Source organism: Argiope bruennichi, chromosome 8 (assembly GCF_947563725.1).
Source record: "Argiope bruennichi chromosome 8, qqArgBrue1.1, whole genome shotgun sequence".
NCBI lineage: Eukaryota > Metazoa > Arthropoda > Arachnida > Araneae > Araneidae > Argiope > Argiope bruennichi.
The window spans coordinates 12,107,474-12,134,589 of record NC_079158.1 but is presented as its reverse complement, the minus strand read 5'-3'; the positions used below and the strand labels follow the sequence as shown (position 1 = coordinate 12,134,589).

General features: G+C 28.3%; 1 protein-coding gene across 5 annotated transcripts in view; it reads left to right on the top strand.

Moving 5' to 3' along the window:
• The first annotated feature begins 299 nt into the window (after nucleotides 1-299).
• The window catches only part of LOC129981309 (HCLS1-binding protein 3-like), a 33,066-nt gene continuing 6,249 nt past the window's right edge, over nucleotides 300-27,116 (top strand). The window contains exons 1-7 of one of the 5 annotated variants that reach the window (XM_056092086.1): nucleotides 300-396; nucleotides 3,020-3,094; nucleotides 4,757-4,922; nucleotides 7,270-7,468; nucleotides 9,468-9,729; nucleotides 10,898-11,118; nucleotides 11,436-11,592. In XM_056092086.1, coding sequence (XP_055948061.1) covers nucleotides 3,069-3,094; nucleotides 4,757-4,922; nucleotides 7,270-7,468; nucleotides 9,468-9,729; nucleotides 10,898-11,118; nucleotides 11,436-11,592 — 1,031 coding nt within the window. In that variant the 5' untranslated portion in view covers nucleotides 300-396; nucleotides 3,020-3,068. The other 4 variants (XM_056092091.1, XM_056092090.1, XM_056092087.1 and 1 more) reach the window with 4 other exon arrangements.

Genomic DNA, 27,116 nt, shown 5'->3' with positions numbered 1-27,116 from the left:
CATGAAAAATTTGGAATTAATATGAATATAAAAGGTTACAAAATCAATTGTGGAGTATTGTGAATATACAATAGTGAGTTTGAAAGTTACAAAGTAACTTTGCATTGAAAATGATTGAATCTAATAAATCGAAATCTTTGTTCTATTTTTTAAAATTTGAGAAAAATAAATTCATAAGGAAAATAATACATAAATATAATGAGAAGAAATTAAATTTTTTTCAAGCAAAATGTTGAAAATTAATAATTAAAAAGTTAAAATAAAAAAAAGGGCTTTTCCGGTTATCTAAATGAACTGAAGTCAGTTAAAGTTTACTTTTGAGCAGACGGTTTTCGTTTCAAATATGGATTGAAAATAGAGGTTGTTTGATTATTTAACTGAAGATGAATCATTTTGGTGTGTGAAGTTTATTGGTTCTGAAGTTTGTTTCCAAAGAAAATTTTAATAACTTGCATTAAGTGAATAGTTACTTTCTATATGTATATGTCTTGTCTTGTTTTTAGCTTCATCCTGTCCGAAACAGTCTGCTCCTCCCCTTTTCTAGATTGCTGCCTAATTACAAATCATTGATAAATTTATCGGCAAGTGAATTGTCAACATTGACCTTTAGTTGAGATAAATTTTGTGGCGTTATATTGTTTTCTAGATTTTAAGCATCGAAATTGGTAAATATTCAGACTATCCAAGAAATAAATGCAGGGGAAAAATAAGATTATCTTTGTTATATGTAAAATAGTTTACTCTACCAACAATTATTTACATTTACTCAAAAGAAACATTTTAAATTCGGAGCATTTAATTATTTCATGTAAGGTTTTTTATAATAATCACGTAATTTTGATTGCAGAAGTGAATAGGTAATATCATGTAGAATCGAATATTATTTACTAGTTAGTTTTGGGGGAAATATATTTGACCATTAAAACATGTGCACTCTCTTTAAAAAAAAAAAAAAAAAAAAAATCGTTTTTAATTTTGGCTATTATGCTATTTGTGATTTTTTTTTTTTTTCGTACATGTAGTAAAATTATTTAATTTTGCAATATCGATTTATTCAACTGTTATATCGCTTATCTGTTTTGTATATTATATTTGTTTTAATGGTTATTATTTTTATTAGTTTTCTTGCAAAGAAACTTGTAGTATTTAAAAAATATTTTCATTATTATATTTACAATAAAAGTTGCACATAATTATTATATGTTTTTGATATTAACTTCTGTATTTTTATATAATATAAATATTGTTACTAAATGCTAATAATGATTAACACTAACTATCAAAAGAATTAGTCTCCCTACCGATTCTACCCTGTCAAAAGAATTATTATACACAAGGCATTCATAAAGATGATTGCTGATTATTTTAAATTTAGATGGATCATGTTTGTAGAAATGTTTCTAGGTAATATATGTTATGAAGGTTTTGGAATTTTTCTAGTGCATTTAATACTTTTGTGACTTCAAAGAAAATAGAAAGACAATTAAATATTATACAAGATGTAAACTATTTTTAATAAATTTATTAATATATAAATCAATAAAGTATTTTTAAAAGTTATTTTCCTGAAATCGTATATTGGATTTATAAGGGGAAAAATCATTTTAAAAACTTTAAGATTAAGTTTGATTAAGAATGAAAGTGATAATATTTTACATTATAAATTATTAATAATTTTTTTACTTAAAGTTCTTTGCTTAGTTGTGAAGAAAACCAACTAATCATAGCACACTCTATGCTGTGATTTGATGATGCTTCAGAGTGTTGGTTTGAGGTTGTTTTAAATATATACTTATGTATCAAAAAGTCCAAATTTTGAATAAGCAATTTTTTCAAAATTTTAAACAAACATTTTTGTTTTAAATTGAGAAAATGTTGCCATAATATGTATAAAAAATATATATATTGGCAAAAGTATTTAAATTATTATTTTTTTGTGGATTTTACCTTTGCTTATTGATTTTTGTGAAATTTCTTTTGCTAATAACAATAGATAAAATCTGATTAATTCTTGTATTTTATAGACATGCAAAAATTATTTTTTTAAATTGATATCCAATACATCATTCTATATTGTTAGAGATAAAAACAAAACATCCAGAATTGGAATTACTTACAGTGAAATAAATTTATTCTCATTTTTTAATTAATTATTTATGTAAATGAAAATATCTGTATGGGAACTTCATTATAGACTTTTATTATGTCAAAACTGTACATTTAATAGCAAGTATTAGCGAATTATAAGTCAGTGGAGTAGACTTTACAAAACGTTACTAAACTATAGAAATTTTGCAATTCTTCATCAGAATTATATTTTATTTAAATGATTTTTTATGTTGCATGATTGAAGATAAAGTAAAATATAATTATGCAAGTACAACAAAATTTTATTCAAATCATACCTTATGCTTGAAACATATTGAATATTGAAAAATCTTTATATTTTGATCAACAATGAAAAAGGTTTGGACAAAATTTTTGCAACAACAATCAAAATTTGAATTTCCCTTCAATGATGAAATATATTGTTGTAAAATATATTTATATATCTTTGAAAAGATTTTTTTTAAAAAAATTTACAATAATGTAAAAATTATTTTTGTGCTGTTATATTTTCAGGTGTTACAAAAAAAATTATTTCCCTTAATTTTTCAATTAAAATTTTAAAAAATTGATAAAGAAAAATTCTAATGTGTATGTTCATGTTCTCCAATGTATATATATACCAGGTTCTGTTCTTAGTTAGTCAGCTGACTTGGGTTTTAGAGCACCAATATACACAGACACACATGCATTCATCTTCATTAGTTATAAAGATTAAAAAGAAGTAAAAAGAAATCAATGCATGGTTCTTTAATGTGAAAACTTTTATTACTGAATTTTATTAATAAAATTGTTAAAAAAAAGTTTGGGGAGTACAATAAATATTTTTATAAATAGATGAGATTATTAAATTAGCCATTTATTCAGTATAAATGGATATATGAAAACTAACTTCTCTTCCCTTCTCTTCTAGATGGTATAGAAATTTGAAATATACATTAAGTTTTTGACAAGAGTTTGAAATGACTACGCCATCAGTAACTTTAAGGTAATATATTTGTTGTTTGCAATTTATCATTTAATAGCTATATATACTTACATTGATACTATTTCATTGGTTTTATGACCCAAAAAAAGAAGAAAAAAAAAACTGTTAAACTTTAGTGTTAACATTTATATAGTGTTTATTCTAAAGAATGAGCAATTCTTTGTAGGTGCAACAGACACGTTTCCCAACATTATGTAGCAAAATAATTATTTATCACTATAGTAAGGATTTTACAATTTCAGTATTATTTAAAAATAATTTTTTTTTTTTTGCAAAGTACAAATTATTGATGCACAAATCTGAAAAATTGAATCACTTGGGGTGCTTGAGGAGGCGAATTGGGTTTGCTTGTAGTGGGTGTATGGTGTAGCACAATTAACAGGTCTCGATAGTAATTAACAATGTTTATTTACACAAAGGCACGGATACGAAACACAGCTGAGATGTACACAAGCAAAACACTACAGCACTTACAACAAACACCATCCCACAAGTAGTAGTAATCAATAGTAAACAACGGCCACACAAAGAAGCCAGACGGAACTGAGAAGGAAGAAAAAATCTATGTTGCTTTTATAATATACTTTAAGATTTGGTGCACAGTTCAATTCACCAATCGCTTGAGCTCCACTCGACACCTGCATTTTGATGGGCGGATTCAACTAATTTCCATTGACTTGCTATACAACTCTATACCAAATGCATCATCTTTGACTTGAACTGGTGGCCTTCTATGGTTTCTGGAGTAGGGTGAAGAAGGTTCTCGAACAATTAAGCATATCTCGGCTTCTATTGGTTCTATTGCTAAAATTCTTGAATTTATTAAGCACAGGAGTCGCTAATCCGACATCTAATCAGCATCCAATAGAACTGATCATAAAAAAGTCTTTTCTACAGTGGAACTAACTGTGCTGGGAAGCAACATTACAAATTTATGACAATATTTTTATTAATAAATCTTGAGTTAAATGATATTTTCTGAATGGTTCTTTTTTTTTCAAATTTCAATAATATACATGCAGAAATAAAATGTATGAACTAATTTTTATTATTTGAAAAAGGCTTAACAGGATATGTATTTTGATTTTTAAAATTTATTGATAGTTGCAAATATTTAGATCTTTAAAATGGAATGTCAAAACAGAGCATTTTTGATACTGTTTGCTCTTTGTATTAAATCTAAGTATTAAGATTCCTAAAGGTATTTGTGATTTTTATTGTATGTGTAGGAGGGCCTTAAAGTACTGTTCACCATTAGTTTTGGCTATAAAAAAAATAGTAATTGAATCAATTTACACATGCACACACACAAAAATCAAACAACTAAAGGAATTTTAAAGAATTGAAAAATGCTAATGTATTATTACTCTCCAATCTGATACTTTGAATTAAAATTAAAAATTCTTCTAAGAAAGAAATCCCATATTTCATGTAATTAAAATTCAATGTTTATATTTATTTAATTTTAATGAATAAATTTTTATTGACCTATACCTTTTTAAAGCCTGGGAATTAGGTTCTGTTAAGAACAAATAATTTAGGAAATTATAAAGGCATTTAAAATATAAAATTAATTTAAAAGTAAGTTTTAAAAATTTAAATGTTTTTAAATAGTAGTTATATTTTAATTTTTGTTATTATGAATGAATTTTTAAATTTCAGATCAATCAAAAATGAGGATACAGGCATCGACATTTCTGTTCCTCGTTTCAAAGAAGAAGAAGCTCCTCTTGGAGGAATTTCTGTCTTGTATGAAATTTTTGTTGTCACAAGATTAGAAATTTTTAAAACAAGATTGCATAAAAGTGGTGATGTTGTACATTTTACTGTAAGTACTGGAAGTTTTTAATGAAAAACATTATTATTCATAATTTTTAGTATTAATTATTTTCAAAGGTAATTGTAACTGCAATTCAAAAGTTTTGGAAGCTATTTAGGATTAAAAATCTAACATGATAACAGGAGAATAATAATAAAAAATGTTCGCATTTAAATAATGTAATAGCTAGGCAAAAAACATTTATTTTTATTTGTTAAGTTTATTTATTTATTTTTGGTTTCCCTGCATTTCCCCACATCTATGCTAGTTTTAAATAATTTTCAAAGAAATACTACATTCTAGTGTTCTAAATACTATATTTATATTTTTCGTTGTTAAAGCTTGTGGTTCAATAATATGATTAGCAAGGCATTTTGATATGGACTATAGCTTTTTCACTTTGTCTGTATATTTAAGATCTTGTCTTATCGATAGTTTAAAGCATAATTTCTATTATGTAAGAACATCATTATCTGTATGGTTACGGAGTAATTAGAATCATGAAAGCAAAATTTTATTGCTGCTCAAAGTATATATTGTAATTTCTTTTCCTGGTAAGTATGTCTATAATAGCAGCTATGCATCTTGATTATGAGTGTTTTATTACTATATACTGTTAATGATTCAAATTTCACATTTATCTACTAACAATAAAAGAGAATGTATGAATATTGGTACTCTACAGACAGATGGTCCTTTGATTTGGAACAACTAATTTGGCATTGATATATTTTAGTGGGTGGAAAAATTTACCTTGAAATGATTTCTTTTGCAGTTTTAATTCATTAAAAAATTAAACTAGATTTTTGACATTTTTCTTGGAAAACTATTGAAAATATAGTTGTATAAAATTAATTTTTATATCCTTATGGAGGGTTGTCCATAAGGATTTGTGCCACATATTCAAATCAGCAACAGCATAAAAAAACACATTTTTATTAAAAAATCAATAAGAAGAAAGATTTTGTTTGATAGTTGATGGAATATTTAGCAAACGTATGTGTAAATCTCATGACACAGAAAAAAATACACTTGGCTTGTACATCACATGATTAAGCCACTGGCATGAGCACACAGCCTTAAATTGCAATGTCATCTTATTGAAAGTACTTTCCCCTCTGGTAGTGCAGCAAGCACTGGAATTAGATGTAACGAGTATCTGGTAACATAAAATGGTGGAATAGAATTTGAAGGTAACCCAGGACTCAATGGAGAATTTTCGAAGAACACAGCCTTCATGTGGTGAATGCTGATTGTAGATTCTTTGCCATTCTTCTCAATTGTGAAGGTTTTATCAATACATCTGAGTCACAGTAAGGTCCATACAATGCCTGCATGAGTTTCTTAACTGCATCATGATGCACGAGTGCAAGACTCTAAAGCTGGGTGTATGAACACTTCTTTTATTATCATAAGATGTAGATGACATTGGTTTGAATCAAAAGTGAACATTGGCTTTATAAGGCAACTTTTAAGGTTCCATAGGACTCATGTTAAAGATTAAATGGGGCCAGAAAAAACTTTAAAAATGGTTATAATTCTTCCTATTTTTTAGAAGCAGCTTCTATCTTATTTTAATTTGATGCAGAGAGGTTTTGAGTGATAAAGTCTTGTTATTGCATTTTCCAGCTTTTTGGAGAGTGTTTCTTATTACAGTCTATGGGAATTTTGATGGATTTTTACTTGCTAATAACTTTTGAAACAAGCGACAGATTTTCAAAATCTTTTCACTGCCGTACACAAAAAAAAAATTCTTCCTTTATAACATATAATTTTGGAAGATGGAGAAGTTTTTACAGGATTTTGAAAGCCTTGAGTAAGAGCAATAGAAAGTGTTGCTTAATGTTAAACAGTCAGGTTTGTAATTTTGAAGAAATTTCTGTTGACTCCATTTAATTATACTTCAAAACAGGAAATTATGTACATTCGCTTCTATGGTCACCAATATGGATGTTGTCCACATATTCAATTCAACAATAACATAAAAAAATAGCATTTTTATTTTAAAAAATTATTAAAAAAGTTTTTGTTTGCTATTTAATGTAATATATAGCGAATATGTATATGTATAAACATAGTGAACACAGAAAAAAGATACTGTTGGTTGGTTCATATGATTAATGTGCTGGCACAAGCACACAGCTTAAGCTGCGACATCATCTTTATAAAAGCAGAATCACCACACCGTTTTAAAATAATAAAGGTTAGAGAAACATAATTTACATAAAAGCCTTTTATTTAATTCCTTTTATTTTTTCATTTGACTGTGTAAAATTTTATTAAAGTTTTATTTCCATTCAACATTTTTTTTTTTTTTTTTGCATTTTTATTAATCATTTTTTACTTGCTTTTGCAGATTTTTAAAGCCTATAGAGAAATAGAAGATTTATACAATAAATTGAATAAAAGATATCCAAAAGCTGGATTACCTCCTGTTCCTAAAGCAAGTTCTAAATACACTGATGATGAAAGAGTAGAAGCTCTTGATTTGTTTTTCAAGGCTATTGCCCAAAATATTGAGATATGTCATTCATCTACTTTTACACATTTTATAGGTATGCATTTATTTTACAAGGTTGATGAAATATGTCAGACAAATGTTTTAGTTTTCAATATTTTATTACATCATTATGAATTGTTCATTATGTTTGTATAGAATTTTCAACATTTTATTTGAGAATATGCTACTAAGTAAAAAATTGCAAAAGATTTACTTTAACAAAAATAATTTAGGTTAGTTTATATTTATTCCAAGATAAAAAATAATTTTTTTTTAAATATTTTAATTTATATTTTCCCATGAAAGCTAATTTTATAAAATTTGATAAACTTTATTATTTAAATATTGCTAATTAAAAAATCTACAGAAATAAAATTAATTATGTTATTTGACATATAGATACATAGTTATTTGACATATAGATTACAGTGGATATTCTAAAATAATTGATTTTGGAGCTATAAACAATTCATGTATATTCACAAAAAGCAATCTGTTTATAATTGTATGCGTATGTGGGATATCAATGATAGGATATCATCCTAGCAATAGACCCTGAAGTCATGACAGAAATGTGAATATGCTCAAATGCTGGAAGAGTTATTCTTCATCTAATAATCTAATATCTCTAAAATGTATGGCATAAAACATTCCTGTTGTAAGTTCAGTGAAGATTATCAATCACAATATTTTCAAAGAAGAAAAGTTCATTTTATACATATATTTGACACCATACTATCAATACTTGTAAATCATGCAGCATAGAATCAGAAATGTGATTTTTCATTTTATTTTTGTGTCGATAAAACTTCATTTCAAGTGTTAACTATAAAGTCATTTTCTTCTAATATTGCCACTGCTTAAAATTGCACATTTACAAGACAATGCTGATCGCATTTGGCACAAGGTTCATTGAGGGTAACGTAATCCGAAATCATCATTTAGCTTGGTGAATTCATCTAGTATTACAACAAATGAAAGATTACAAGTTAAAAAATTTAATTTAAACAAAGAAAAATAGCATGTGAACAAACACTTTATATAATTCTAGAAATAAGAATATTGACTTCCTTTGTTCTCAGACCTTTAAATGTAAAAATTTCTTTACCTCAGATTGTTACAGAAAACAATTGTGGATTAAACAAATAATTAAATACAATGAAATAATTTTTAAAAATATTTACAGAAAATAAATTCGTGAAAAATAATTTAATCAATTATTAGTGCATAATTTCAAACTAAAGTGTTTGCATTTTATTTATTTATTTTGGAAATAATGAAAACTTTTTTCTAATTTTAAAAAAATGAAATTATTTTTTCAAATTGTAAAAACTATTGCAAGAACTTTTTTCAAACTGAGAACTATTAGGAAAAGATTTACAAATACTTTCCGTTTCATGTGACCACATTTTTTTTGAAATGAGTACTCAAAGAACATATTCTAAAATAATCTCACTGTTATATGAGACTTACAGAAGGGGGAAATTGTAATAAATTTTAATTAATCTATACTCTAAAAATTATTTCCTTGTTACTCTTAACAATTTCACCATAATTTTAACTTCTGATTTGCACGGCTGTTATTTTTCCTATCAAAATGCTCTTTTCACATTTTTTTTAAAAACTATTAAGTTCAGAATTTTGTTTTGTGGTCTCTCTCTCTTTCCTTTTTCTGCCTTCCTGTTTGGTACATTACACTGTGGTATCATCATGGCTTGCACAATGTATCTGAATACTATATAAAGTTTGACTATCTTTTTGAAAATAAGAAAATCATTAAAGAACTTTTTACCATGTTTCAGAATCATTAATATCATGTACGAATTTCAAATCATGTTTTACATATTTAAAAAGACATTCTTGGAGATACCTGTATATTTTACATGATATGTTCAAATTGTGGCTCAGCAATAAATTGTAAAATCACCTATTTACTGTTTTCACAAGATTTAGAATTTAAACATGTATTATTTTTTTCTGTTTGCTTTATTTACCATGCTGTAAGTTATATTTTGCACTTTTCAATATTTATTTCATTTTATTTGTTATTTTAGGTATTAATTCTCATAGGTTGCCATCTTTTACTCTTCCTAAAACTGAAACAACAACAGATAACTGTGATAAACCAAATGATGTACAAAATGAAGAATTTGATAATTCTAAGAAAGAAACAGTCAATGAGGTTGAAGTCTTTCCTAAAATGAAAATTAATGCAGTTGAAAAAGTGCCATCTGTACAACAACCATTAAAAAATGTGGATCTTTTTGAAGAAGTGAAGCATACAAAGGAAACAACGATAAATACTAAATCTAAAGGGTTTGTAAAAATTATATTTTTTATTTTACTCCTTTATAAGGATACAGATATATTTTGAGTGTGATATTTCTCAGCTTGTATATTTGATTGGCTATTGCTAACATTAAGCACAATTCTCTATTGCAAACTGCATTTAAAATTATGACATGTTATAGCTCTGAATCTAAGAGAATTTAGATTTTTATCTCTTTCATCTAATAAAATTTGTGCAAATGAAAATGTTTTAAAATTTTATTTTGATACGAAATTTTGCATTTCAATACAAAGTTTTTAGGCATTGTTAATTCAATTCATATAAATATAATTTTGTCTGAATAATATCTTGTTTTATTAATTTATCTAAAAATTATATTTCATCAAATATAGGAATACTATATAACAACAACAAGGATATTCAAAATTTTGCTGTTATTTTGATAAGAAATGTGACAGCCTTTATAAGCATTAATACTTGTTATTAACTCTTGCTTAATATTTTGGAATTTTTTGAAAAAAAATTATGAATTGTTATTTATTTTTTATTGAAATTTATTCTGAAGATATTTTTGCTTCATTGAACTGCTCAAATTAGTCACTGTTTGATTTTAAATGCTACATAGATCTTATTTAAATAGAAATAATGGCCTTGGCTTGTTTTTTTTTTTTTTTTTTTTTTTTTTTTTTGACAAAATTGCTTCAAAACTCACACGATTCAATAAATTTTTAAAAAATGCCATCAATATGTTTTATCAGATGCAGAGTTTTAAGATTAACCTTCATCATTGGAATAACCCAATATTTTAGATATAATGTTGCAGCAAAAAGTGTTTCTCCTGTATTGATGTTTTTAAAATGATTGATTTTGTTAAAATAGTCTTGACTCTGCATTTTTTTAGCCTTTTTTAAAAAAATATTTAACTCATATTTTTCATTCCTTCATTCCTTAAGATGTCCCATTGTAAAGGTTTTTATTTTCATTTTTTATGTTATTAAAAAAGAAAAAAATATCTTAGTTCTATGCAATTGTACAATGCATTTTTATTATATTTAAAAATCTAATTATAGTGTGATTGTTAGTATCTTCTCTTGATTTATTAAGATTGTATTTTATGTATTGTAAACATAACTTTTTTTCATTAAATTTTTTTTTTTTTTTTTTTTTTTTTTTTTTTTTTTTTGATGTTTTCAGAAAATTTTCTCAAGGTTTATTTGATGACTTTGAAGAAGATGACAATTTATTTAGTTCAATACCTGGAGAAAAAGCACCAGTTCCATCACAAGAAGAAAAAGTGAAGGAAAGTAAAGAGGAAATAGAAGTAAAGAAACCAGAAGCTCCCAAACGAAAAGAAAAAGTATTACCTGCACCTACTGTTGATGATTCTGAAATAATTATCAAAGACAGAAAACCTGGTTAGTTTTTGCCATTAATTGTTGATGGAAATTATGTGTAAATCCTAATATTGTTATTTTCAAATACAAAATTTTAAAAACATTAGGAGATGCAAATTTACTTTTTGAAACTTCTTAAATTTCTGCTGATTTGTTAGTGCTTTAATATTAGTTTTATAAATATGATTTTTTATCAGTAGTTAATTATATTTAATTGTTTGAGTGAATCTTAATTTGTGATCTTCCGTTTTTAAAATGAATGCACTTTTTATTTTTCTTTCAAAAAAGTTTGTTTGGGAACATCCTTCACACTGTATTTATCATAAGTATATCTGCAGGTGATGTATCTTTATTCGAAGATCAAGATTTTGGAGATTATATTACTAAAGATGAGGAGGCCCTTTTCTTAGTTACATCTCCAACAACTACTCAAAATAAGAAAAACACTTTATTGTTTTTTGAACGAGAAGAATCCCCTGAAGATATCGATAAAAGGTAAATTAATACCATTCCTATTTTGCACAATGATTCATATTTACATCAGTTATGTTATATTTTCTTTCAGAATGACTTTTGAATAATTCCTTAGATATCTAATAAATTTTTGGCAAGTTTCATATATTTTATTTATTGGAATAATGAAATAAAAGTATATTAAATTACCAAAGTTTTTTTCCTGACCAAAGAAACAAACATAATTATAGATTTTTTTTGAAAAAAAAAATTATCTTTGTTATTTTAAGACAAATTAAATAAAAATCACATGCTTCAAAACCTAAAGGGAAAAACTGTTATGTGACAAATCACATGCAATGAGAAATAGTAATGCTTAAAAGTCTGTGTTTATATGCATACTATATCATCATCACAAACTAATAATATATAACTAATAAACTAAAGATTAATTACTACATTTTTTTTTTCTTGAATACGGACATTTCTTTTTATTAAAAGTCATTCATTGATTTAAATTTTACAAGATTTATTTAAAAATTGTAATATAAACTAATTTAGGATAGCGTGGTTACTTTGAATTTATTTTAAATGTGTGAAAAAAACTCTTTTTTTGCATTTTGTTTTGGCTGTAAATTGTGTGAATATTTATTTTAAATGAGTTTGAGAATGTTCTTGTTGTTGAGTTGTAGCTTACTTGTACATTATTTAATGAATGAAAACTGATTTTACTTATTCAGATATCACGAATAAATTCCATTTATTTCAGTAAGATGGATTAAATTTTATTGCCTTGATTTATTTATTTTAAGGAGTGAATGGAAAGCATAAATTTTTGCTTTAGATATATGGGTATAGTGCTAAACTTCAAATTAATAAAATGAAACAGTACACAGGAATAGCTTCAGATTATTATATATTTTTAATTTTACCAGTGCAAACAATGTTGGATTTAGATATTCTAAAATTCTGGTGGTTATGCACACTATTAAGTCTGTTCTTTGTTCTTTTAATAGCTGATCAGTTTGACCTTCCATTTCAGCAAATTTTTTATTTAATCAGTACGTTAATAGACATGTTATTAACAGAGTATTCTTAATATAAATGCACATTGTAGCAGTTTTTGCACAATTCATTTATTAGATACGAAGGCTAAGTTTGGCATTCTGTTTTCTGCATTCTGTTATATATAGATTTGTGATGGATTATTTTTAACATTAATTTTTTTCTTTGTCTTGTAATCAAATAATTGAGAATATCATATAATAAATTAATGCTATGTTTATTCATAAAAAATTGGCTAACTCAAAAGTAAAAGCTCAGCAAATTGGTAAAAACATTAGCTCGTTAAAGTTCTGTCATCTTTTTGTTAATAGAAATTGGTAAAGTTTTTTTTTTGATGCTAATTTTTATGGAGATTACAAGGCTTGGGTTAACAGTTTAATTAAGAATACTTTATTCTTAATTAAACTTCCATATATGTAAAGTAATAATTATTGAGCTACAGAGAAAGAAAATTTGATAACTTCTGAACCATTAGTGAGATTCAATTAAAACGTGATAGTTGAATGCAGGGCTTGTTGGAATTTTTTTTAACATTATTATTACACTGTTATTGTTATTTATTTGTTGCAAATAACAAAATATGGAATTTCTGAGCATATATTGATCATCAAGGCTTATTATCTGACTAATAATATTGAAAAGTGGAATGAAGTGATGGCTTACTACTACTGAAAAAATTACTATTTCAACATAAAAAAGAACAACTCAACTTGATGATATTTAGAAAAGGAAAACAAACAATATCTAATTAGACTTGTGTTGAAACAAAAGATTTTAAGTCATGAAGAACTTTTCAAAAACAATGGATAACAGCCCAATTGCAACTCAAAGGAATTTTAAAAAGTAAAAGCTGAAGAAACCAGTCTGTTATAACAATCAATAATGTAATTAAAAAGTTCCAGAGAACTTGTAGTGTTTGTAATGACAGGTCTTGGCAATATCAGTCATTGCTGAAGTGTGAAAGCGCCTGAAAATATCAAAAAAGCACGAATTATGTTTCAAAATAGCCCAAGAATATCAATCAGATGAGCTGCACAACAAGGCTGAATCAAGCAGGAGACTTTGCAACGTATTGTTGTTCTAGACTTGCTGCTGTTTCTTTACAAAATTCAACACGCTATTGAGTCCCATTGCTATTAATCAGGGATTATTTAACCAATATTTTTGTCAATATGATTAACAAACAAGATGGTTTGATTTGGTGGTTTGAAACAAGATTTAACCACGACGTCCACTTTCATTTGGATGAGTACTTAGTAAGTAGAAAGGACATATTTGGGGGATCAAAATTTCTCATTTCATGGGCAAGAAGTCTCCTTACTGAAATGGCTCACTGTTTGGTATGTAATATAAAGTCGCGGAATAATCATTGCGATATTTATTGAGGGTACAATGATTAATGAAAGATATATCAAAATTTTAAAAATATCTTGCCCCTTATTATTCAAAGTGACACAGATTTCAAAATTTGTGCTTTATATAGGGCAGAGCACGACCTTATCTGATTGATAGAGTAATTGAAGTCCTGGAAAAGAACTTTCGAGAATGCATTCTGGCTGTGAGGACCCAGAAGCCATTGGAATGGAAACTACTTGTTCGCTATATTCTTCTGATCTCATTCCTTGTGGCTCATTTTTCTGGAGTAGTATGAAAGACAAAGTCGATACTAAACCCTAAAATATCACTGAATTCAAAACGACCATTTAGGAGGTCATTGAAAGCTCCAATGACTTGACATTCCAGAAAGTTTTCAAAATTTTGCTCTTAGTTTGTATCATAAAGCCATAGATGTTAAGCATATTGAACATGTCTTAAATTCAATTCGAATATATGCAGTCATTTTTAAGATTTAAATACATTTTTTTAATTCAATAATTAAAAAAAAATATTTGTTATTGTGTATGACTCAATAATTTGCCAGGCCTATATTATATTAGCAATCTGTAAATCTCTAAAAATTATTCTGTAAAAACAATAGCTTTTCACACTAAAGAAATTTTTTTCATCCATCAGACTTTTTATTTAACTTTCTGTTGAATAAATGTGGTACATTTACATTATTTCATCTATCGTGATATTTTAAGAAAAAAAATATTAACATTTGACTGATAAATGCCTGATTGCATTATCCTTGGCATGACATTATCCGATATAGTAATAAAAAAAAATAGCTATGATATCATTTCAGAGACAGTTTCATTATTTTACCTGCAAAACTCAGTTACCTAAACAATATCATTATTTTCACAAATGTTTATTTTGATACATAAGTGAATTTGGCAAACATCTATAATCTCCTCTATGCTTATTGTTTTGATGTTTTGGATGAATTTTTTTTCCATATGAATAGCTTTAATTTATAACCGCCCTTAGAAATGCCATTTTGTAGATTATTAAATAGTGGAATGTCAAAGGACTCCTAATGTTTTTACAGAAATAAAAAATGTATTTTTATTTGCTATATCTGTTATTAAAATTCACAGTAAAAATAATTGTAATAAAAAAAAGAAATCATTATATATCTTTTGATATTGCTTCTTAAAAAATCATTATTGCAAAAGTTCAAAATTCATTTTTTGAACATGAAAAGGTTTAATTTAGTTCTTATTCTATGGTCCCATTCAAATTTCTTTTTTTCAGTTCTGCTATTACAACTCACAACAGGCAGTATCCTCTGTTGTGAGATGACTTTTCAATATTCTGATAAGAAATTTTTATGATCATTTATAGCATTATTTTGCTTACATAATATTTAAACTTCCTTTGTTGTAATTCTGATTCAAAGAAGTCGAATCAAATTTTGCATTTGGATTTAAATATTTAAAAATCTTGATCTCAATTTTTATTTTGGTACCTTTCCTATTTTGAAAATTACTTAAATGTAAATCTTATGTTTTGATTTTAAAATTAAGATAATATTTTGAGTTGTAAATTTTCAGTATTTATTTTTACAAAATGAATATATCAATAGATCTTTAAGAGATATCTCATATAATATGAGAATATGGTTCAAAGATTGGAAAAAAATACCCCTTCTAAAAGGCTTAAGAGACATCTACATTTTCTATTTTTTGAAAAAATATAAATATATGAAATAAAAATTTTATTCATAGTAAACTTTAGAAAATGTTCATTTTCACTGTATTCTGTTACTAAATTCAGTTCTTTAGTGATAAATTTTATTTATTTTTATTTTGTTAATGTTATTTTTCTATTTATTTATGTATTATCTGATGTGATTTTTTCTTGTAAAGAGAAGGGCTCTTTTTAATTGTGACTAATTCATTTCTTTCATACTTTATTTTTTCATTGATTTATAAAATTTTCTAGCTCTTTAATTATATGAAATAAAGTATATGCTAAAACAATAACACTTGTACAGTATTAGGAACTAATTATAATATGATAAATCTTAAAACAATCGGTACAATTTTTCCTGAACTCTGATTTTTTATTCAATTTATTTTAAAATTTGTCTTCATTTTTATGAATTTATTTTGGAGAATTTTCACCTTTTGAGCAATTTTATAAGGAACTGAGAAAATTTTAAAAAGCTTTCTTTGATCTTGCTATAAATATATTAAGCAAGCATAAAAAGATTCCCATTGTTTTTTTCGCTATATATTCAGACACAAATTTTGTTATGAAGTACAAGTTTTTTTTATATATGTTTATTTTGTCTTTAATGTATTTTTGGTAGAAAATCATTAAAAAAATATTTTAGATATGAGAAATAATTATTTTAATTACTACAGTTTAATGTTGTAATTAAACAGAAAGCAGTATTTCTTTCAAAAATAGCTTATAAATAGCAATATTTCAGTAATGCATGAAATCACATTTGAGCATTATTACTAAGACCTTTATAAATTTAAATAAAACCCTTTTTTCCCTTCTCTGTCGTAATTCTAAATGATTAAAACCTTAAAAATTCTAATTTTTTCTTATTCAGTATTGAAGTATTTGTTACTTCCTTTTTATTTATTCCATTTAATGGTAGACAGTTTTTCCCAAAATATATTTTTTTCATCTACATTTTCATGCATTTTGGGAGACAGTGTAAATAATGACATGTCATATTTCACATTTTTAAATTAAATTTTTGAAAATGTTTGCCCTGGTATTTAAAGCATGTATTCCCAAATATTTAAATATTAAATATAAATATATTTAAATAGATTTTAAATATACTTTCTTTAAAAATTTCTTAACTTCAACTTTTATCCATCATTTGCAGATTCAAAAATTGTTAATTTCTTTAGTTTTTGAAAGAAAAATGTTTGAAAGATGTAGAGTCAAAATTATTGAATGGTCACATGTTACAAATAAATTAAAATTAGATTAGACATGAGTAGAAGAATCCATTACATTTTCTCAAATTTTGGATGGAAACTGTACTGCTGGCATTAGTGTAATTCAATTTTAAATGAGTAGTAGTTAATCAAGAAGAGCTCATGCAAGAGAGGAGGCATATTTTTACATTGAGAAGCGGATTCTATTCATTTGATAGAATTTGTAAATTATGACTTTAGAGTTTTTTTTTTTTTTTTTTTGCTTCAATTTTTTTTAAGTAATCCTATTGCAAAAGACACTGAACTAGCTAAATAATAATTACAAGTTTTGATTGATTTCTTGAATCAAAATTTGTCTCAGATAAATAGCAGTTACATATTTTATCAGTTATAAAAGTTAAGGATTTCTGCCTACAATTTCAAATTTCTTTTTTTTCCTTTTTTTTTTTTAAATAATTTATCCTATTTTAGTATTTATTTTTTCTGTAATTCATACCTGGCATAAAGTTTTGACATATCTTCACAAAATTAATGGTGGGTAAAAATAAATTAATAAATAAAATAATGATGTTAGAAATAACTTCTGGTGAGAAAAAAAAAGTTACAAAACATCTATTGGTATTTCGCTTCAATAAGAAGTATATATTTTTTTTATATAGATTCTAATACTACTTGAATTGCCCATAAAAATTATTATCTACAGTACTGTGCTTTTATTTCAAATCCAAGATTAAAGAGAAAAAAGACCTGACGACATAATTTACCTTTTCCTCTTTATTCATCCAAGTTAATTCCGTTAGTCGTGGATCCTTCTTTAAAATTGTTTAATGACACAGTTTACTGTGTCAATGTGCAGTAATAATTTTTTTAAACTCGATTTTATTGATTATTTATGTACTTATCTACCAGAACCATTCGCGAATGGTATGGAATCTACGAAATTCATAGAAAGTTGTCATATATCATTTGCATTTAAAAAAAAAATTGTTTGTGAGTGATACAATTGAGCATTTTCTTGATTATTTTTACTAATAATAAAGATTTGCGTTGGCGCTCTACAAATTAGAGGGCATGACTTAGCCACCAAATTTGGCACATATATATCTTAAAAAGTGAGAATGTGCACCTCGGTGTGATTTTTTCGAAATTTTAAAAATTTAGCTGAATTTTAGTGTTTTTACGTGATAACGTCCGAGAGAGAGACCGGTCTTGTTTGCAAGATGAATAAAAAAAAAGTGTCTACAATACTGTGAAATTTATAATAAAAATGAACAACACATTTACACTTTAAAAATGCCACGATGTCATGGAATTTTTCTCCATCAAAAAATTTCATGTACATAATGAGCAGAGCGTAAGACAAAGAAAGTGGCGCATCTTGAATGTGAAGCAGTTTCATGCTGTCATGGATATGAAATTATATTTAAATGACTTAACCGGAGGATAACCCTGGCGTACTAGTTAGTCGCTAAAGGTTTGCAAAAATATCACGCAGGTTAATGGATGCAAAAATTAACCTACTTTAATTCCCTTCCCACGATTTGTGTGTGTGTGTGTGTGTGTGTGTGTGTGTGTGTGCGTGCGTGCGTGCGTGCGTGCGTGCGTGCGTGGGTGGGTGCTCTAATAGACGCTATGTAATTTCACAATTTTGTGAAGAGGAATGAATATGGATTTTGCACGTCTTTCTTTGCATCGATTAGATTCAAAATTGAATGAAAATCCGCAGTTACCACGCATCAAATTTTATCTGTCTAAATCTTTGCGTTTTTAAATTCGTATGCTCATGAATATACAGACTGGTAGTTGGACAATCCAATTAGGAAATGGGTCTGAAACCTGTTTCATATCTGCATTTCGTATGATAATTTTACATATCAGGTGTACAACTTTACTTCTGCCGTTTTTCGAAAGACGCTGCAGCTTTAAGTGCTGGTCGAAATAGGCAGACAAAACTGTCACACGGTAAGTTTGGACATCTGTGAACATAACAGCCTCATTAGTGAATTTGTGTTAGTATCATAAATTTATTCTCGATCAAAAATGTGAATTTGCCAGCCAAATTCTCGTCATTTGCGGAACTTTTTTAATTTTCTGCTTTTCACTTGAAGAAAATTTTGCGGTGAAGCGCATCGAATGCTCTGAAGTACTTACGGTGAATCTGCTGTTAGTGGAAGGACATAAGTTTCAACACTTCAGAAAAATGTGCTCAGTGCCAAGGTTATACTCAGCATTTGATGTGACCAGCTCGGTGTGATATAATATCAGCTGTTGAAACCAGCACAGGGGGTCGGGGGATTGGTATCGAATGCAATTGATGTTTTTAAAGTCGAGCATTGAAGTAGAAATGGCGACGGTACCAAAGGAGACATAACAAAATTATCTTCCCGTATGATAATGTTCGATCACATGTCCCAAGACACCGCCAAGTCATGCTTGGAAACGCTAAAATGGAAGATCTCGTCGAATCCACCGTACTCTCCAGACGTTGTTTCTTCTGATTACCATTTGTTTCGATCGATGGAACACGAACTGGCTTATCAGCAATTTCGCTTTTATGAAGAAATCCAAAAATGGATTTATTTGTGAAATCGCCTCAAAACATGCGTCGTTTTTCGAGACGTTGTCCAATTATTGCCAAAAAGATTGCGGGAAATAGTGGCTTGCGATGGATAGTCATTTGAATCATGAATAGGTTATCAGTTTTTAAGAATAAAGTCTCAAATTTTGGGGTAAAAAATGGCGAACGCGAAGTTCCACACTTCATATTTATTTCATTGACGTGAACAGACGAATGTATACTTTCCTTTGACCAAAATTTGATAAAAATGTGCAAATTTGGCGGAAAGATCTCATACCAAATTTCATATTTGTTGCGATTTTGAATTATCGGATTAACAGACCAAATGATAGACAAATTATAATCTTTGGAATTAGAGATATCTAAAACTTTGAAATTCATCAAGATCACATGTCGAATTTTTTGATGATTAAAATGTTTTCATTTATACACTTCGTGTGCAAGAAAATAAAGAAGTAAATGTTATTTTCATCCATTGTGGATAGCATTAATCATATTAAATATATGTATATTTGTAGATGGCACTTTTTGTAAACCTTCGAAAAAATTGAGTATGCGTTTAAAAAGATAGAAACGTTCGATTTAGCTTTAAGCTTATCATGCGGAATTTCATTCATCAAAGCTCGTCGCGTTTTTTAATTATGTTCACGCACATTTGAAAAAGCTGACACACAATAAGAACTTCAAAAATAGTCCTTTGTTTTCCGACTTAAAAAGCTTGAAATGGAAAGTTCCATCCAAATTTCGATTTATTTATTTTTTAACGAAAAGTATATCTGAATGAAAATTGATTACAACACTTCGTATACGAGGAGGTAAAAATGCGGAACATTTTATTCAGCTTATATTAATATAAGAGAAATATAATGTCTTCAGTAGCTGCCTCGTGATGAATCGATCATTGAGACAGCTACCGAAATCTTTTTGAGATCAGTTTGCCGCAGCATAAAAACGTGGTTGTGGATTTCCAGCATGGTTATTTTTCATTACCAGTAGACCCACATTTTCCCAAAATCAGTGCTCCCAACAGTCGATCCATCAAGTATTAGCGACCGTGTATTATTATTATTTTTTTATCTCTCGTCCGGCTCGCTATTCCTCATGTGTTGTCAGTTGAACATTGGACAGCACATCCCGACCGAAACTGCGTTCTATCAATTTAACCCAATCTTCCGATTCCGTTGGCAAGAGAGAAATGTAAGGGGTAGAGAGGGGGGGGGTGGACCGGCCGAGATAAAGCAGCATTAGGAACCATTTCTTTTCCTCGGAATCATGTTGATCATCATTTGGAGTGACAGCCCACGTGAGAGAGAAATGGCGGTGGGCCAGCCAGTTCCGCGATACTGGCGACGGGAGCGCTATACTTCAAAAGGCGGCCCTGACAGCGGCGATTCTGATTGAATTAAATGCAACAGGCAACTTCTTCTTCCTCCTCCTGTTGCGGTTTTTGAAGGAAGGGGCCAGAATGATGAAATCAAGGAAGTCATAATGTCTGGTCATTGGGGTGGACTTTGAAAGATGAGGGGATATGTAAAAAGTATGTTGCAGAAAGTTTATGTGCCAGTAAAGTAGAAACAACCTTCCAAGAAAAACACATAGTACTTTAATTATTCTTAACTTTTCAGTCGTTTACTTAGTTAAAAAAAAAAAAAAAAGATGTTTATCTGGAATCATTGTTAATGAAATAAAAATGTAACTTTATTTACCTATTTTCATTTATAAAACAGAAACAAAACTTTAACACTTTGCACCAAAGTATTGAAAAACCGTGAGTGTTCTTTCTAAAACTTTCGCGTTTGCTCTCTAATAAGAGTTATTTAATCTCTAATATTGAAATGAACCTCCCCTCGTGCATAAAATTATGAATACTGGGCAAACGTCACGAGTGTTTTTATTTTTATTTTTAGAGTTTGGACGTGAGAATTTTGTACTTCGTAGTATAGTAAAGAAAATCGAATTTTCGAGATTTTCACTTAATACAGCAGCTTAACAGTGTAAAGTTACAGAAATTAATTAATAAGAAGCGTGGGGAAGCTAGAGCCCACGCAATTCAAAAGTGATTTAAAAATAAATAATTTTATGGATCCAACGAAATTAAACTTTATTCCATGATTAATAATCATTTTATTGTTCTTGGTGAAGTTAAGCTGAAATTTTAATTCTGGAAGGGATTTTTAAGGTATGCTTTTAATGCATAATCATTAGCCAGTATGATATCTCCTTATCAAGAGACCCAACAACAGTTGTGAAACCACATAAAATTGTCAGGTATGTAGCTCTACTCATAGAATGACAGAATTCGCTGCATGATGCTATGTCGTATCAGAAAATGTCGGAGTCAGAGTGTTAAAGTAAAAATAATTAGATTTTGAGAAGAATGGGAAAAATCAAATGTTCCTTTTATGTAAAAATCAGTTTTTTAAAAAATATTTTTGAATTTAAGTGATAAGAAAAAATTAATTTTAAAAGCGTTGATAGAATTTATCTCATATAAAATGATACATAATGTTATACACTTCGTTCGAAGAGTTCTGATATTATTTTGTAAAGGGAAAAATTAGCACAGATAGAAACTATTTATTTGGTGTGTCCTTCATAATAATAAATCTGTACAACTAAAATTTTTGACAGCATTCATAAAACGATGCAGATCGCAAGTTATCTTTTGCTACCTTCCCTCAGTTTTTCATTGCACTTCGGAGAATTTTGAGAATCGTTACCTCTTATGCAGATTTTCGTTCGGGGAAAAACTCGAATGGTACCAGATCAGGGTTACAGGCTGAGTGTGGAAGAACCTGAATGTGTTATTTTGACATCAGGAGAATCTTGTGAACCAGGGCATTATAGTGATGGAGCCTCCACGGTATCATCTTCGAAAAATCTGATCGCTCGCATCTCACAGAATCATGCAGATGTTTAACGCAACGAGTTCTGAAATGCAGGTAACAATTTATCAACAGGCTTTTTTTTTTTTTTTTTTTTTTTTTACAGTTTCTCTATTTATCTGTTGTAGATTCTAATCACAGCGATGATTTCTCATATCTTCGACATCGTCAGCTTGTTTTGAACCATCGATGTCATTCTTCAACTTTAGTTAGATTCATTGAGGTTTAAGATGACTGAACCTACTTGAAATTTCACAACATAAGATTTTCATAACAAACTTTTAAAATCTATTATTTGAGCGTTGTTCAATGTTAGAATATCTTTCCTGGATGTGGTGTTTTAAATCCCTACAATCACAAGATACGCCCATGTTCTCCACTTATTTAACACTAAACGTATTTTGATACCTTTTCCAGAAACCGAAATTCCACATTGACTGATAATTGCAATTCAATATCATTTAATATACGGTGTGCTACAGGTCATTTCGGCTCGAAAATTCTTTGTTCTCATGCTGTGCCATCCGTGTCGAATAGTCGAGTTTCTGGACATGGTTTAAACAAAACTTTTAAAAGTGAACCTTTTGCTTAAGATGAAGCAGATGATTAAAGATGTGAATTAATGATAATTCCTCATATATATAATATGTAATGATATCTCTTAATCTAATTTAAATCTTAATTATTTCCCTTTTTTTAAAATCCTAGATTAGTCTAAACTACTTTATTTTAAAATGGTCCCTTATTTCCTGATTCAAAACCCTCAAAAGTTGCCACTCTGCAATTCTCGTTCGGCAAACGAAGGGATGAAAAAAAGATATAAGGACAAAGATTCCTGAATCGACACATGTCAGAGAAACCCTTTAAAAATCTCTTAGTGAAAACTTCTCGCTTTTTTCTTTTGAGTACCGATGTAAACGGACGCGTTTCATCAGTCATCCCCGTGTACAAATCAAGCCCTACCATGGAAAAGAAAAATTAAATTCCCAATTCGTCTTCTTTTTGGACTTTCATCTGCAAAGTTAACTTACATATATAATCAGTGTGATTACTCTTTATTAATGCTAACCAGAGTTATTATTAATAATATAGAATTAATGAAGATGGTGTGTAAAAACTTGTCAGAAAAGTTTCAGTACAGAAATTTTTATAACACTTTGATATACAGCACACTCCCGAGTATCCGATTGGCGGCTATCCGGCCTAGTTTTCTTTAATGATGGAGGCAAGGCTAAAAACTATAAGTTTTGACTCTTTTCTTAGGGTTACCTTTTTTATATCTGTTTAATCATTTATCAGTGAAAAATAAAATCAGTTTGAGTTAGTTTTCTTAATCAGTTTGAGTTAGTTAGTTTCTTCCTACGATTTACGCTAATATTTGTTTGTTTCTTCCATTTACGTTAGGCATTACAGAATTTATATTAAAAATGTGAACAATTTATATCCCTTAAGTTACTTTTTATTTAATAACTTCTTGAAACGTGCAATGCAGTATATAAACTACCAAAAAAAGCATTATATTTTAACTCGACACGTTACTGGTAATGATTCACTGGGCCGCGGCCGCATTCACATTCTACGTGGCTTGAGATAAATGAAGGGCTTAATACTCAATAAGAAGCAAGAAAATACATATTATAACAGTGAGTTGTGGTATAAAAACTTTGTCTTCTGGTATTGGTGGCAAAGAAATGAGTTCATAGAACTCCGGCCTATCCGGCATTTTTGTTATCCGGTCTGCTTTCCACCACATTATGCCGGAAACTTGGGAGTGTACTGTATGTGTTTTCTTATACAACTTTTACTTAGTTTTTCCAATGAGGCCAATCCATAACTCGTTACGTGGGGCTCCACTCTTTGACTTTAAACATTTAGGTGTTGAGTTTTAGATTCAAATTTCTTTATTGTAGTTCTAGATATTCTTCTTGATCTAATGAATCCAATTCGTGCAGTGTTTGCGTTTTAGAAGGTTTTTCCCAAAGGATTGAAACCCAAATCTGACGCAGAATTACAATTGCAATTTCAAAATCGCATACCAAAGTCTTGACATATGTACGTTTCGTCTTTATACGCTTCTGCAAGTGCAGATGGACAATGTTCACCCCCCTCTTTAGATTGGGTTCAGAATTTGACAATTACCTAAATGTATACCGAATTTGATTTATCTGGCTCTCTTCATTTTGTAGCTATCGTGTTAACTTCATATTCGAATAGCTGGATAGACATCCTCTGAACGGATTTTGCTCAAAATTCTGTGTAAAGATTATATATACCACATTTCATCCACCTAGCTCAAAATGTTTTTAAGTCATCTCTGTACCAAAGAGTCAGACGAAAAAATTCGATAGAAATCTACAAATTTGGTGTAAAAAGCGTATATCAAATTGGAAACGCATCAAAATCTCGAATTCCAATTTTTTGACGATTACAATACTTTCGATTTTAATGATTAATTATGAAGTAAAAATCTGATTCCCATACTTAATTGATGAATCAGTTGTAATAACAAACTATGTATACTACGATTACATATACTGATTGATAACAACTTTCAAGTTTTCAGGGGTTTCCTTAAAAATATATGTATATATGAAAACATTTTCTGCCCTTATTGCATGAAATGATTTTTTTTCCTCGAATCCTTGCGTGACAAGTTTAATGAAATATTGTTTGCAATTGTTAATAATTTCGCAGAGATATCGCGATATATGATTGATTTGTAGTAGGATTATTAAGATCAAAGTCAGTTAAAATATGTTTTTTTTTTTTAAATTTATTACAGGTATCATTAGGTAAATTCTTTTTCCTCTGTACTTTTTTTTTTTGTCTGAATATTGCAACAGATAACGTAATGGTGATCCGTTTATATGTAGCAAACAAATAATTGCAAAGGTCGCTTCATTGGAAGCTCAAATTATTTCATTTACATGTGCATAGTATTTCATTATGTAGATATCAAGGAGCATTGCAACCTGATATTTATATGTCTAGTCTGAATATATACAGACTAGCCAGTATATATTCAGTACATTTACAGTATATATTCAGTATATATATACAGTATATACTACAGTTTTATATTTATAATGCCTTAATATATTAGGGATTGATGGAATATTTCTAGGCTTAGTTGATTTGAAAGTAGTGCAAAATACCTAAGGTATTCTATATGAAAAATTCGTAGATGTAAGTAGAAATTAAGGAGAAAAAAATATAGGATATAAATATTTGAAATTTCATTAGAATAAATTTATTTAAATTAAATTAATAATAAAATATTTTTTTTACTTTAAGTGGCTATAATAAAAGTTGACTGAAATTTGGATTTGGAATGAAATCTGGGAAGAACAACTTTCAAGCCCAGCTGGACAAATTTTGTTTAACTTTTTGTCTGCTTTTAACTTAACTTTTAAGTACATATACTTTTTCTCGAATTTTTTTTAGCCATAAATGCTATTCTGCATAAATTACACGCTCAAATATTGGATTAAAAGTTAAAAATGGCTGTCCTTTAAAATAATGAGCATAACCAGCGTGTTTGTTCTATAATCATTTTTAATTCAAACGAAGTGCACTGCTATACTCTGAAAAAAAAAAAAACCTTTTGAATTTGTCTGGTTGAAGAATATTGGAATCAAAACCAGGAAATATCGATTTCCAATTGAAATCTGTTTCTTTATGCCTTGGGTTCAAAACGAAGTCCAACGGTGCTTTCCCCGCATCATTCTTTAGAAGTCTTTTACCAAAAGAATAAAAGTCCTAAAAATCTGAATGGCCCCGGTGTTTGAAAAATGGGTTGAAGCATCTGCCAGCCAGCCTTGTGATCGATGGTCCGGGGGATGTTGACGAAACAAATGCCAGGGACGTCGCACCGAGATGATGATTTCTACTCTTGGAGAAGTTGGGCTCTTAAAAGATTTTTGAGCAGTGTAACCGACGACCTTTCTTAGAACAAAAAGAAAATGAATGACAAAAGCATTTTTGTGGCTTATGCCTCAGCCATCGAAATACCTGGTCTTCTCTTTTTCATGGGGGAATAAGGCGGGATTTTTCTGTCCATGTATTTTGGAGGAGCACAGAAATGCAGATGTGACGTCAGAAGTTGTAGATCATGAGCTTTCGTGATGACTTTTTTGTATAAATATTCTATACGATGATCATGACTGCATTTGAAATATACTAAGCTCTAGTCTCTTTTTCAGCTGTTAAGTATTATGGTATGCATTTCTGATGTAGACGAAGTGTGATTTGGTGTAAATTGCTACCTCTAAGTTAGCGTTGTTATCCTGGAAGTTATCAATTTTATATTATTTATTTATAATAATATAAATAAATAATTATTATTAAAAGTTATTATTTAAAGATTTAATGCCAATTAATTATTTAAAGATTTTTAATGCCAATTAATTTTAAAATAGAGATAAAAGCGTTCCAATTTCTTTTTATTTCTTAGCATATATGAAATTTCGTTTAGTTGAAAAAAGTGGTATTAATCTGTTTGAGTTGTAATTTAATGTTTTTCTTTAGTTTTAGTCTAACCTAGGGAACACATCTAGACGTCGAAATTGTAAAATTAATTACGTTTGCTCTAATTCATTTGCTCATTTCATTACTCTGTATTGTTGCGGCATGTCTTCTTTACTCTTATAAGGCATCTAATGCTCACTAAAATTAATTTAATATGGCTTATTCGACATAGATATTCATAAACAGGAAATAATAGGTTTTATTTATTGATGCGGACGG